At 53.4% G+C, this 11,000-nt stretch overlaps 1 protein-coding gene across 2 annotated transcripts in view; it reads left to right on the plus strand.

Annotated features, from left to right (window-relative positions):
* Positions 1-8,820, plus strand: part of MAPKAPK3 (MAPK activated protein kinase 3) — a 28,166-nt gene extending 19,346 nt beyond the window's left edge. For both annotated transcript variants that reach the window (XM_049640561.1, XM_049640562.1), the window contains exons 3-11: positions 317-456; positions 1,641-1,705; positions 2,174-2,253; positions 4,042-4,165; positions 5,339-5,414; positions 5,759-5,883; positions 6,309-6,394; positions 6,668-6,748; positions 7,437-8,820. In XM_049640561.1, coding sequence (XP_049496518.1) covers positions 317-456; positions 1,641-1,705; positions 2,174-2,253; positions 4,042-4,165; positions 5,339-5,414; positions 5,759-5,883; positions 6,309-6,394; positions 6,668-6,748; positions 7,437-7,589 — 930 coding nt within the window. In that variant the 3' untranslated portion in view covers positions 7,590-8,820. The remainder of the gene's footprint in view (positions 1-316; positions 457-1,640; positions 1,706-2,173; positions 2,254-4,041; positions 4,166-5,338; positions 5,415-5,758; positions 5,884-6,308; positions 6,395-6,667; positions 6,749-7,436) is intronic.
* Positions 8,821-11,000: the final 2,180 nt, after the last annotated feature.

Below are 11,000 nucleotides of genomic sequence, written 5' to 3' on the forward strand. Positions count from 1 at the left end.
ATTTGCTTACAAAGCCCACTCAACTCCCACTTCCCTGGCTGCCCTGGAGAAGGCATGCAGGGCTTCTCTAGCCTCTGAGTCTTTCTAAGCTGTCAGCTACGCCCAGGGGCTTCCTGTGGCCATTGGACCACAAATCAGAGAAACCTAGATTCAAATCCTCATTCTGCCCTTTATAAGATGGGTGACTTTGGGCAGGTCACAGGCCTCTCTGAGCTTATGTATTCTTGTCTGCAAAGTGAGGGCAGTGGCACTATCTGGGTGGCTGCTGGAGAAGTGGGCTGTGAGCCTGACACTTTCTGTGCCTACCTGCCCTCAGCTCCTGTATGACAGCCCCAAGGCCCGGCAGGAGGTGGACCACCACTGGCAGGCCTCAGGAGGCCCCCACATCGTGCGCATCCTGGACGTGTATGAGAACATGCATCACAGCAAGCGCTGTCTGCTCATCATCATGGAATGGTATGCTGGCCTCATTGGTAGTCCTGTGGCCCCCAGGCTCCCACCATTCTTCTAGGGGCCCTCTCTGCTCTTCAGATAGCAGCTATGGGAGGCACTCCAGCCCTTGAGGAGTAATGGAGGGGCAGCTTCAGGCATTGCCCGTAGAGCTGTGCAGCTGCTAGCCACAAGGCCGTTCCCACAAGGATGGGAAGGGAACCATGGGGGCTCCAATTTGGCTTCCCTCAGTGTGATTTCACTTTGGGAAGAGGGGCTGGAAGAGTTGTCAGAGAAAGCTGCCAAGTCCTGATTGTGGGTCAGGGGAGATTTGTGGGGGAAGCAGGACACACACAGTCACCTCCTCGATTTGTACTCCTGTGGTCCCTCCAGATACTGGGAGCCAGTGGCCTCTTCTACCTTGAGCTTCTCCCAATAGCACTGTGGCTCAACCCTAGCCTTCCTCAGACCCTGGGCCTCGTGTCTACACCTCAAGCTCCTCCCCACCTACCTTTAAGTCCTCCCTTATCCTATAGGTTAGCAGCTCTTGAGTCAGATTTGGGGTTCAGATCCTGGCTCTACCACCCACTGGCTGTGTGATTTTAGATAGCCCTTAACCTCTCTGAATTTTTGTAACTGCCATGTAAAATGTGGAGGAAGATCTAAATGTAGTATTCACCCTGTACCTGACTCCATTCTAAATGCTCCATGTGTATTGCTTATTCAATCTGTGCAACTCTGTGACACTGGTGCTATAAATCCCATTTTACAAAAGAGGAAGCTGAGGCACAGAGAGGTAAAGGGACCAGCCCTGGGTCACATAGCAGTGCACGTGAAGGGTTTGCCCAGGGTACAACACCCTGTAGGTGTTCAGAAAGCTGTTGTCATGATGATGACAATTGACATCTCCTCCCTTATATGAAGAAGCTGAGGCTTGGATGGAGGGTTGGGCTGCCCAAGCCTCAACCAGATGGGGGCAGTGATCCTGGTGAGGATCCCTGGGGAGCCCACCCTATTTCTAAGAGTCCAGTTAAACCCACCCAAGCTGATGGCCCACTACGCACCAAGTTCTTCAAGGCACGAGGAGGCTGATGCTGACTGTTTCCAGGGGCAGAGCGGCAGGGCCTGAGGTCTGGGCCTGTGATTCAGAGCAGGGGCAGGCTGACACTTGATTAGCCCGCTCCCTGCTTACAGTCACTTTTCTCTTCTAGCATGGAAGGTGGTGAGCTATTCAGCCGGATTCAGGAGCGTGGCGACCAGGCTTTCACTGAGAGAGGTATGTGCATGCAGCTGGACCAGAGGGGGTGTTCCAACTGAGATGAGTCACAAAAAGTTGCTGTGTGATGCTGGGCAAGGCCCTGCTCCTCTCTGTGCCTCAGTCTATGCAGCTGAATAAGAGATGGTGGGATAGAGTGTTCATCCTCCCAAGGACTTCCATGAGTTCAAAATACCTTGTCAGAGATGGACTCTTCATGGCTTTGGGATGGAGGCCTCAAAGCCTCTTGGTGCCAATGAGCATCTCAGCTGGGAAGAGGTAGCCCAGGCCTGAGGAAGGAGGTAGAGGGGGACTGTGCTTTCTACCTCCAGAGGAAATTAAGAGAATGGGGGTGAGGGTATAGGATGGGTGTCCTGGGTGGCAGGACTGCTATCACCATCTTGTGCTATTCCAGGGGGGTGATAGGGTGGGGGCCCCAGGCTGCTCGACTTTTGACTGGCATCACTGCCCCCTCCTCTATGTCTGCAGAAGCTGCAGGAATCATGCGGGATATTGGCACTGCCATCCAGTTCCTGCACAGCCGGAACATTGCCCACCGAGACGTCAAGGTGAGGCTCTAGGACCCAGGTTGGGGGACCAGGGAAGGGAGTACACAAGCCTCAATGGCTCCCAGTACCCACTAGATGGAGGCAAGTTTCCTTGATCAGCATTCAAAGCCTCTGCCCCCTTGCCCAGACTGCTCTTCTCAGCCACTTCTCCCATGGTTTCAGCATATTCCTTCTGCTCTAGCTATATGGGTCTCCTTGTTTCTTTTAAACACTGTGTAATCCCAGTAGGCTTAAGCAGAAATGAGTGCTTGCCTCAAGCCAGTAGACACTGACAAACATCTTGTTTAATTCTCATATAACCCTGTGAGATAGGAGCCATTACCCATTTTACAGATGAGGAAGACAGGTCTCAGAGAGAGATTGTACCTTGCCTAAGCCTGCACAGATGCCACACTGGGATTCATTCATTCTTTCTTTCAGCAAGGACTTTTATGAACATGCAATGTACCAGGTCTCAGACAGGGACTGCCTGACACTGTTGTGGCTTCTGTGAAGTAACAGCCATAGTTTTCGTAGATTAGGTCCTCTAACGCCAGCATTTTAAGGGAAAGAAGCCATTTGCTGGGAGGCAAGGAGGAACCAGTTGAAGTAGTCCCAGCTCCTGGGTCTGTTTGCCCTTTCAGTGGATGGGATTCAGACACTTTCTAGAGGCTCAGCTCTCCAAATGTCCTATCTAGGGAGGACTGGGTCCTATAGGTCATCAGGATTGGATGCATAAAATGCAAACCACATGAGGCAGTCCCACACACATATGTATACACGTGCCAACCACCATCAGAGCAGAATCTGTGAGTCCTGAGCCCTCTACCTCAGGCTTAGAGCATCACCCTGTGGCTTACTTCCTCCTGAGACTGGGCAGAGAGGAGTGGAGGGCCCAGCTACAATATCAGGCTCCTCCTCTGGCTGAGTACTGCCAGTCCATTTATCTTTTGATTCTGGATACACATGGAGCCAGGACAGACTCACCTTCTGAACCCTTGCTTTATTTTGGCCCTGGCTTCCTTTTTTTCCCAAGGAGAGAAAAACCTTCTTTAGAGGTGACTCCCTTGAATAAACTAAACATGCTTTCCTGCTTTCATCCCAATCCAAGATCAGATCATCTCAAATAGAACTGGAGAAAAAGCTTTCACTGGCTCCAAACTGGAACTCCATCCAATACCATGTCCTTTTACCCCAGCTCTGCTTGAGGGTCTCTCCTTTCCTCCAGAGCCCTAGGTCCTACCTATTCATTAAAAACCAGCTTCAGGACTGCCTCCTCCATGCAGACCTCCCCGCTTCTCTTTTCCTCAGGCTCTCTGTGCTTTGCAACCAGGAAGAACAGCCTCTGTGCAGCTCCTGGGGCCTAAGTGGTGGGGGCTTTCTTCCTGAGCAACCTCGGGCAGGGCTGCCCTGCTCGCTTGTTCCAGGTTGGGCACAGGACATGGGCTTGGCAACATGACAACCTACCTTGCCCCAGAACCTTCATTTTGGTATTTCATGGCAGCATTACCAACACAGGCTCCAAAGTTCCTGCCCCTGGGCTCTGTGTGGCACTTGGCTTTTCACAGCTTTGGCTGAACACCTGCCTCTGTTTCCCTTCTGCGAAAGGAGGCGTTACCTCCCAGCCACCTTGGTCTTCTCCATATTTGGCCCACATTGTTGGTAACCAGGGCCCCGGTCTTTTTAGTGAGATGGAGCTGGTTCCTCCTGAATGGATTGGGGTGAAGGAAGTCTGCCTGAAGATCATTTTGGGACTCTGCCCCTGCTTGGTGCCTAACTCCAGACCAATGTTTTATCTTCCTGGCCCAGCCTGAAAATCTGCTCTACACGTCCAAGGAGAAAGATGCAGTACTCAAGCTCACTGACTTTGGCTTTGCCAAGGAGACCACCCAAAATGCCCTGCAGACACCCTGCTACACTCCCTATTATGTGGGTGAGTCCTTGGGATATGGTTTGTATGTCCCTACTCCCACTGGACCCTGCTGTGGTGTGGGGCAGCCTATGGGTTGCAGAAGCCAAAGGGTTAAAGCCCAGTAAGGAGGGAGGAAAGGATTCTATGGAGGCGGTGACGTGGGGGGCCGGAGGCTGCAAAAATATTCTCCCAAACTTCAGCTTCTGCTTTTGAAAATAGATCCAGGAAAATTCTGGCTGTGGCCTGTGAGCTGAATGACATCACAGCAGCTCTAAATATATACGTGATAAAAGGCTGCCATCAGCTCGGGACGGAGCCCAACCGAGGTTGTTTTTCTCCAGTTTTTATCTTCCTGGGATTCATATTCACAAAGTAGGCAGTCCTCCCCTATTACATTAGAAGGATACAGGGCACCAGCCACTTGTCTTGAGGGAGAGGGTCCCTTAGACCAGGGCATGGACGGGATTTGGGGGTGTCACATACTCATGCTTCCAGAGAAGCTCCCTGCTCCCTTGTGAGTGGGAAGCCCAGATCTGGAAAGTGTCCCTACTGTGAGAGAGGGGTGATGACTCTATTTACAGAGGGCTCTTTTCTCTCAGGGAGGCCTTCCAAGAGAGCTGCTGAAGGGGTGGGGAACCCTTGAGACAGCTGAAACGGTATCCTGTTTACCAGGATGTGTTTTGCAGTATTTTGGCTTGGAAATCTTCTGGCTTGCCCATCATTGCACAGGTGGGAAGAACAAGGCCCCATGGGATGGTAGCCAAGCTGAAAGTGGAAACCAGAGCCCTACCCTTGGCCCCTCCTTGCCCGTGATCTAGGCTGTACATTTAGGGAGACAAGGGACACAGAGCAGCTGGTGGGCTGAGGCCCTTCACCTGTGGCTGGACTCCACCAAATCCCAGACTGACCTTCTCTCCCTCTCCTCCCTCACCAAGGCTGATATTGGCCCGAAGAAGCTAGGAAGCTATCATTCTTTACAGCCCAGCCTAAAAGCGGGTTTATTTTTTCTGGGAGCCGTTTTTCCTCCCCCAACTTCACACACATGCTGCCTTCCCAGAAGGTGCCAGACACCAGTCTGCTCTGCCCCACCCCCCAGCCCAGGCACCTGCTCCCCACCTTTCTCAGGCTTCAGGCTCCTATCTGGGCTCCAAGACCTTTGGTCTGAGAGCCCTCCTGTGCCCTCTGTCCTGCTAGCTCCTGAAGTCTTGGGTCCAGAGAAGTATGACAAGTCGTGTGACATGTGGTCCCTGGGCGTCATCATGTACATCCTGTGAGTACACCACCACCTTCACCCCTATACTACCTCCTCATATCCTCAGAACCACTTCTGCCCCCCCTCAAACCTTTGGTGAACCTTGAGTGGGTCATTCTTCATGCAGGCTGCCCTTCCCTTCTGGTCAGGGGACACCCCTCCTTCAGGCTGCCTGAAGGTCTCTCCTTGCCAAGGGCAGATGGCATTCCTAGCATGACCCCAGAGTCCAGAGGGCTGGTATTCTTGCCAAGGTGGCTGCCATAGTGGCTGCCTGTCTTCTCAGTCAGGGATTTGGGGAGGGGAATGGGTCCACCCTGGTGCTGCCCTCACACCTGTGCTGAATGACCTCCACTCTCCTGCAGCCTGTGTGGCTTCCCACCCTTCTACTCCAACACGGGTCAGGCCATCTCCCCAGGGATGAAGAGGAGGATCCGCCTGGGACAGTATGGCTTCCCCAATCCTGAGTGGTCGGAGGTTTCTGAGGATGGTGAGCTTGCTCCACTGGACCCCATCAGCCTTCATTCTGGGAGATACCACTTTGGTGTCAAAGCAACCTACGTTCAGATCTTGTGTGTGTGACATCTCATATCCCATATCCCAGCTGTGTGGCCCTAGGAAGGTTACCCAAACTTTCTGAACCTCAGTTTCTATATCTACCAAATGGGTTCAAAACTCACCTCCTCAAAGTTTCCTCTAACTCCTGTCCCTTATTAAGATTTTCCCTTTGAGGACCCTATATCCATTCTCTATGGCTATTTAATGAGCTCTTCCCAGCACTTAGTAGCTTAAAACAAGAAACAGTTATTAGCTCACTGTTTCTATGGGTTAGGAATCTAGGGGCACATGTAGAGCGGGGTGGGGGACTGACTCTGAGGGACTCTGTAACTTCCCCACTCCCCATTCTTCCTCTAGCCAAGCAGCTGATCCGCCTCCTGCTGAAGACAGACCCCACAGAGAGGCTGACCATCACACAGTTCATGAACCATCCCTGGATCAATGTGAGTGCCTCTGTGCCCTTTGGTGGGCAGAGTGGCAAGCTGGAGTGGGGCCGTAGGCAGGAGGGTGATGTCTCTGGAGGTCCTGGGGCAGGCCACAGATGTGTGATAGGACCCCACCGACAGCCTGACTTTGCCACTGCTTCAGTCAGGCTCCTTTGCCTCCCTGAGCCTTGGATGTCCCATCTAAGACAGGAAGAAAGGGGGTGGGGTGGGGAGCCAGTGCTGTCCCAGGTGCCTGCAGGTTCTAATCCATGGGCTTGGGGCTCATTCCAGCAATCGATGGTGGTGCCACAGACCCCACTCCACACGGCCCGAGTGCTTCAGGAGGATAGAGACCACTGGGATGAGGTCAAGGTAGGTGGATGCTGCCTCAGTCTCCTTACAGCTTCCTGAGGTTTGGAAAAAGGGACTCCAGGGTGGTGGCTACCAAGATCCTGCGTCATCAGCCCCTCCCCCATGCCTAGACACAGGACACCTGACTGCACTGGTGTCCAACTGTGGCACTCAGAGCACTGGGCTGTGCTATTGCATTCAGGATGGTGCTCCTGGCTCACGGGGACTTTGGGCCAGGGGCTTAGTGAAGGGGCTTTGGCCATAACCCCCCTACAGTTTCTATTTTGGAGAGTGGTCAGCCTGGTTTTAGACTTAGCGGAAGCCAGGTTTGAGCACATGGGACAGCAGCTCAGAGCCCCAGGATACCCTGGACACAATCTTCAAGCTTCATGTCCTGGGTGCCTTTCAAGATGATGTCCCCTGCAGGCCTATGGTTCTTAGCAGGTGACATTAGCCAAGGTCCCTCTCCTACTTACACTAGTGTGGTCCCAGGGAGTCACTATACTTTCTGTGCCTTAGTGGATAAGCTCAGGGTCCACCAGAAAGGACTGTAGTGAGGATTATGTGACACAAGGGGATGGCCCAGTGCTGGGCGCTTGGGCAATAAAGGCTGTCACTGCCCTCATTGACATTAGTAAGGGGCTAGAGGCAGGAGGGTGATGGTTCTTGAGGCCAGTGTGTCCTGACCTCCGTGGGTATCTGTCCGCAGGAGGAGATGACCAGTGCCCTGGCAACCATGCGTGTGGACTATGACCAGGTGCAGATCAAGGACCTGAAGACCTCTAACAATCGACTGCTCAACAAGCGGAGAAAGAAGCAGGCAGGCAGCTCCTCAGCCTCACAGGGCTGCAACAACCAGTAGCTCATGGGGCTTTGGATGAGCTGGGCCTCTTGGTGTGGCGTATAGATCCGAGTATGCTGTGGCCCTGACCCAGAGGGCCTGAGGTCATTATTTGTAACAAAAGGATCGTTTTTTGTTGTGTTTTAATTTGTCACTTGGAACATCAGGATGGGAGACCTTGACTCCAAACCTCATTAGAAAGGGCCCAGAGCCTGGGAGTTAGGGAGCCACCTGCCTCAGCTGCAGAGACTTTGGCCAGAGTGGCCCCAGTGAGACATAGGTCTGTTCTGCGCTGGGACATGGCCTTAGACTTCTAGGCCACTAGGGGTTGTGGCAGACTTCCCTCCTCCCATGGAGATACCCCCTCTGTAGGGTAGGCAGATGGGCCTGGCCTTGGGAAAGGCATCTGGCCATTGGTTGCTATGGTGACCAGGGACCGAGTTGCTGTCTCTGAATGCTGAGTAAGAGAGTAAGGGAGGGAGAAGGGCCAATGGAGGGTCCACCTCTGTCTCCTTGGAGAGGTTTGTCTCCCTCACACTACTTGCCCCTCTCAGGATTCCTCCCTTTGGTCTCCTCGAGGCACCAGGGTCAGTCTGCCTGCCTCGCTGGGGGGTCCAGCCCTATCTTGCTGCAACCCCATCCCACAGGCCCCTTGGAGCTCTCTCTCTGCAGAGTCCCTGGGCCTAGTGATCCTGTTACTACCCCTTACCCAAAGAGTGGCTTCTCATCTCAGGGGAGGGTGGGAGGTATTTTTAACCCTTTTCTACTTTGGAAACTGTCACTGTGACAAAAGCCAGCACAGTTCTCCTGCCCCCACCCACTCACCGGATCCCAGGCAGGAAAGCTTCTCTCTGTAACAGTTCATCCTCCACCTTGTCCTGGTTGATGGCAGGGACTGTCTCTTGGTGTACTTTTTTGAGGGTGGATGGCTGAGGACAGGACCAAGAGGCTTCCCGTTAATCAGGGGTCTCTTTCTACACTCCAGGTCAGACCTGAGGCAGTAGAGGGTTGCTGAGCGATGCTTAGAAGGTCTGGTTCTGGGTCCTGGCTTCAGCCTGAGTGGGACAAGAGAGGACCTTCCTTGCTGGTCCAGGTTTACCCAGGCCCACACTGCCCAGAGTAGCCTCAGGGTTCTCAGTGCCAGATATGGACCTGACAAGTGCCTGATACACATCCTGGTTCCTGACCCCTCTCTCTGGCTGGGAAGCCCTAGACCACATCAGATAGGAAAACACCACTGGGGTTTACATCTAGATATTAATAAACACCATTTTGGCATTTTCTCCTGGTTCCTAGGTTTCTCTGTCTACATGAGTGGACAAAAGTGGCCCAAGGGCAGTTGCTCACACCTACTAGTGACTGCACCCCCTTCAGGCTTGGTAAACATGCCAGGCTGACTCCAGGGCCACTGTGGCCTTGCCAGGCGTGGAAAGGTCAGAGGAGTGGAGGAATGGCAGCTGTCTCATGCCACCAGCTCTGGGGTGCCCAGTGCACTGTGTGTGTGACACCCACCCCCAGGCCCCGCGTGCACCAGTGTCTGCCCACAGTGGCCACCCCCAGCTGCATGCCAGCCTGCTGAAGGGCGGGCAGAGAGCCTGCTGCAGCACTGAGCTATTTTCAGAAGCTGCCAGATTTCATTTGGCAGCGAGAATGTCGGGGAGGGAAGGGGGCGGGACGCTGGAGACTGTCTTTTGACTATTCCGGCAGCAGAGCACCCTCTGCCCTCGGGAGCCCTTGCGGGCAGGCTGGGCGGGGGGGCCCTGACTCTGGCATATTCCCTCAGCTCCTATCTTGAAACCTCCCAGTTTTCCAAGAGCTCATCTGGCACCTGCAGCTCTCCCTCCTCCACCTCCCGTCCCCTCAGGGTATGGAGGAGGGGGGAAGATGGTAGAAGGCAGGGAGAAGCCAGCACTCCTGAGATATAGACTCCTTCCTAGCTTGGCGACCTTGGACAAGTCCCCAAGCTCTCCCGCCTCATTTCCTCAACTGCAGTGAGGAGGTAGTGCCCACCCTGGGGAGTCATCTGGGGGCTCCGGGCCGATGCTGTGTGTGAAGTGCTTAGTGAGCTGCCTGGTGCATGGCTAGTGCCCAGCACTCATGTGCTACCCTAGCATACTTAGCCATCAGGAAGGAGAGAAATACTTGAAGTTGCCAGAGGGATAAGGAACCCAGCCCCAAATCTACCTCTGGGACTTCCTGCCCAGAAAATCAGGCTTTTGCTACCCATGGGGTTTCATTTCCAAGAGCCTGCTCTCCAGAGCAGGATCATATGGGCTTTCTGAATCACAGTTCCAGTCCTGGGCTTCAAGAAGGGTGGCCCACCCTTTTGAAGGGCTCCTGGGCTCCCCAGATGAATTCTAGGGGCCTCACGGAACCTGTGGTTCAGACCAACCCTCCTTGTGTACTCTGCCCAGTGAAATGCTGGCCAGATGCAAAGGCAGATAGTCTTTCTAGTCACAAAGCTTAAGAGCTGCAGACGGACTCCTTTGCTCGGTTGCTGAGTATGCACTGTGCCTGAGCCCCCGTGCTGGGTGCAAGGAAAGCAGCAGTGAAAGCTGCACACAGGGCTCTCAGGAGATTTATACTCATCAGGAAGAAGGATAAGCTATCACACATATGTGCCGAATCACAGGCTCAGTATGATCTGTGAAGAAAGGATGTGGCTTGAGAAGGAGGTGTCATAGGGCCTTTTAAGCCAAAGAGATTAATGCACACCAGTGGCTAAGGAGGGTGCCTGATTAATTTATAGGATTGAAGTCAGAATTGCAGGGACCAGGGTCTTGGGGACAGAGGGACTCTGTGTCCCTCAGCTCTGCTTGTCTGTGCTTCTCCCTGGGGCTGGCCTTGATCTTCTGCCTGCATAGCCTTCTTGGCAGCTAAGACCGTGGTTTTAGCAGTCCCAGAGGGGAGGCATCTGCCAGGTGCCTACACTCCAGACCCAGGGAAGGATTTTTATTGGCCATATGTCACCCATCACTGTGTGGGGAAGTGGCGGGGGGTGACTAGGTCAGGGGGGTGCAGCAGAGGTAGTTAGCAAAGGAGAGGGTGGAATGATTGTCCATGTCTACTTGGCCACTTTCAAGAGCCCAAGAGAAGCATGGTTCCTTGATCTCTGGTATCAGGTATAGCTCTCAAAAGCCAGGGCTAGGAGGCTGGATGCCTGGCTAAGTCATACTCTTTGGGCCTCAGTGTGGCTATCTGTGAAATGGGAGCAAATGTCTAACAATCAGGTAGAATTAGGTGAACTAAAAAGCCAAGTGGCCACATGTTCTCATCAGCCTGTTCAGATACAGGCATTTGCTTGGCCTGCGTGGTGGTTTTCCTGGGAGCTTTCAATAAAGAATCCATAGAGGTGTACTCACATGTGTGCATGAATGAATGCATGTGTGTGTGTGTGTGTGTGTGTGTGTGTGTGTGTGTGTGAGAGAGAGA

The sequence above is a fragment of the Panthera uncia genome, chromosome A2, assembly GCF_023721935.1.
Source record: "Panthera uncia isolate 11264 chromosome A2, Puncia_PCG_1.0, whole genome shotgun sequence".
Classification (NCBI taxonomy): Eukaryota; Metazoa; Chordata; class Mammalia; order Carnivora; family Felidae; genus Panthera; species Panthera uncia.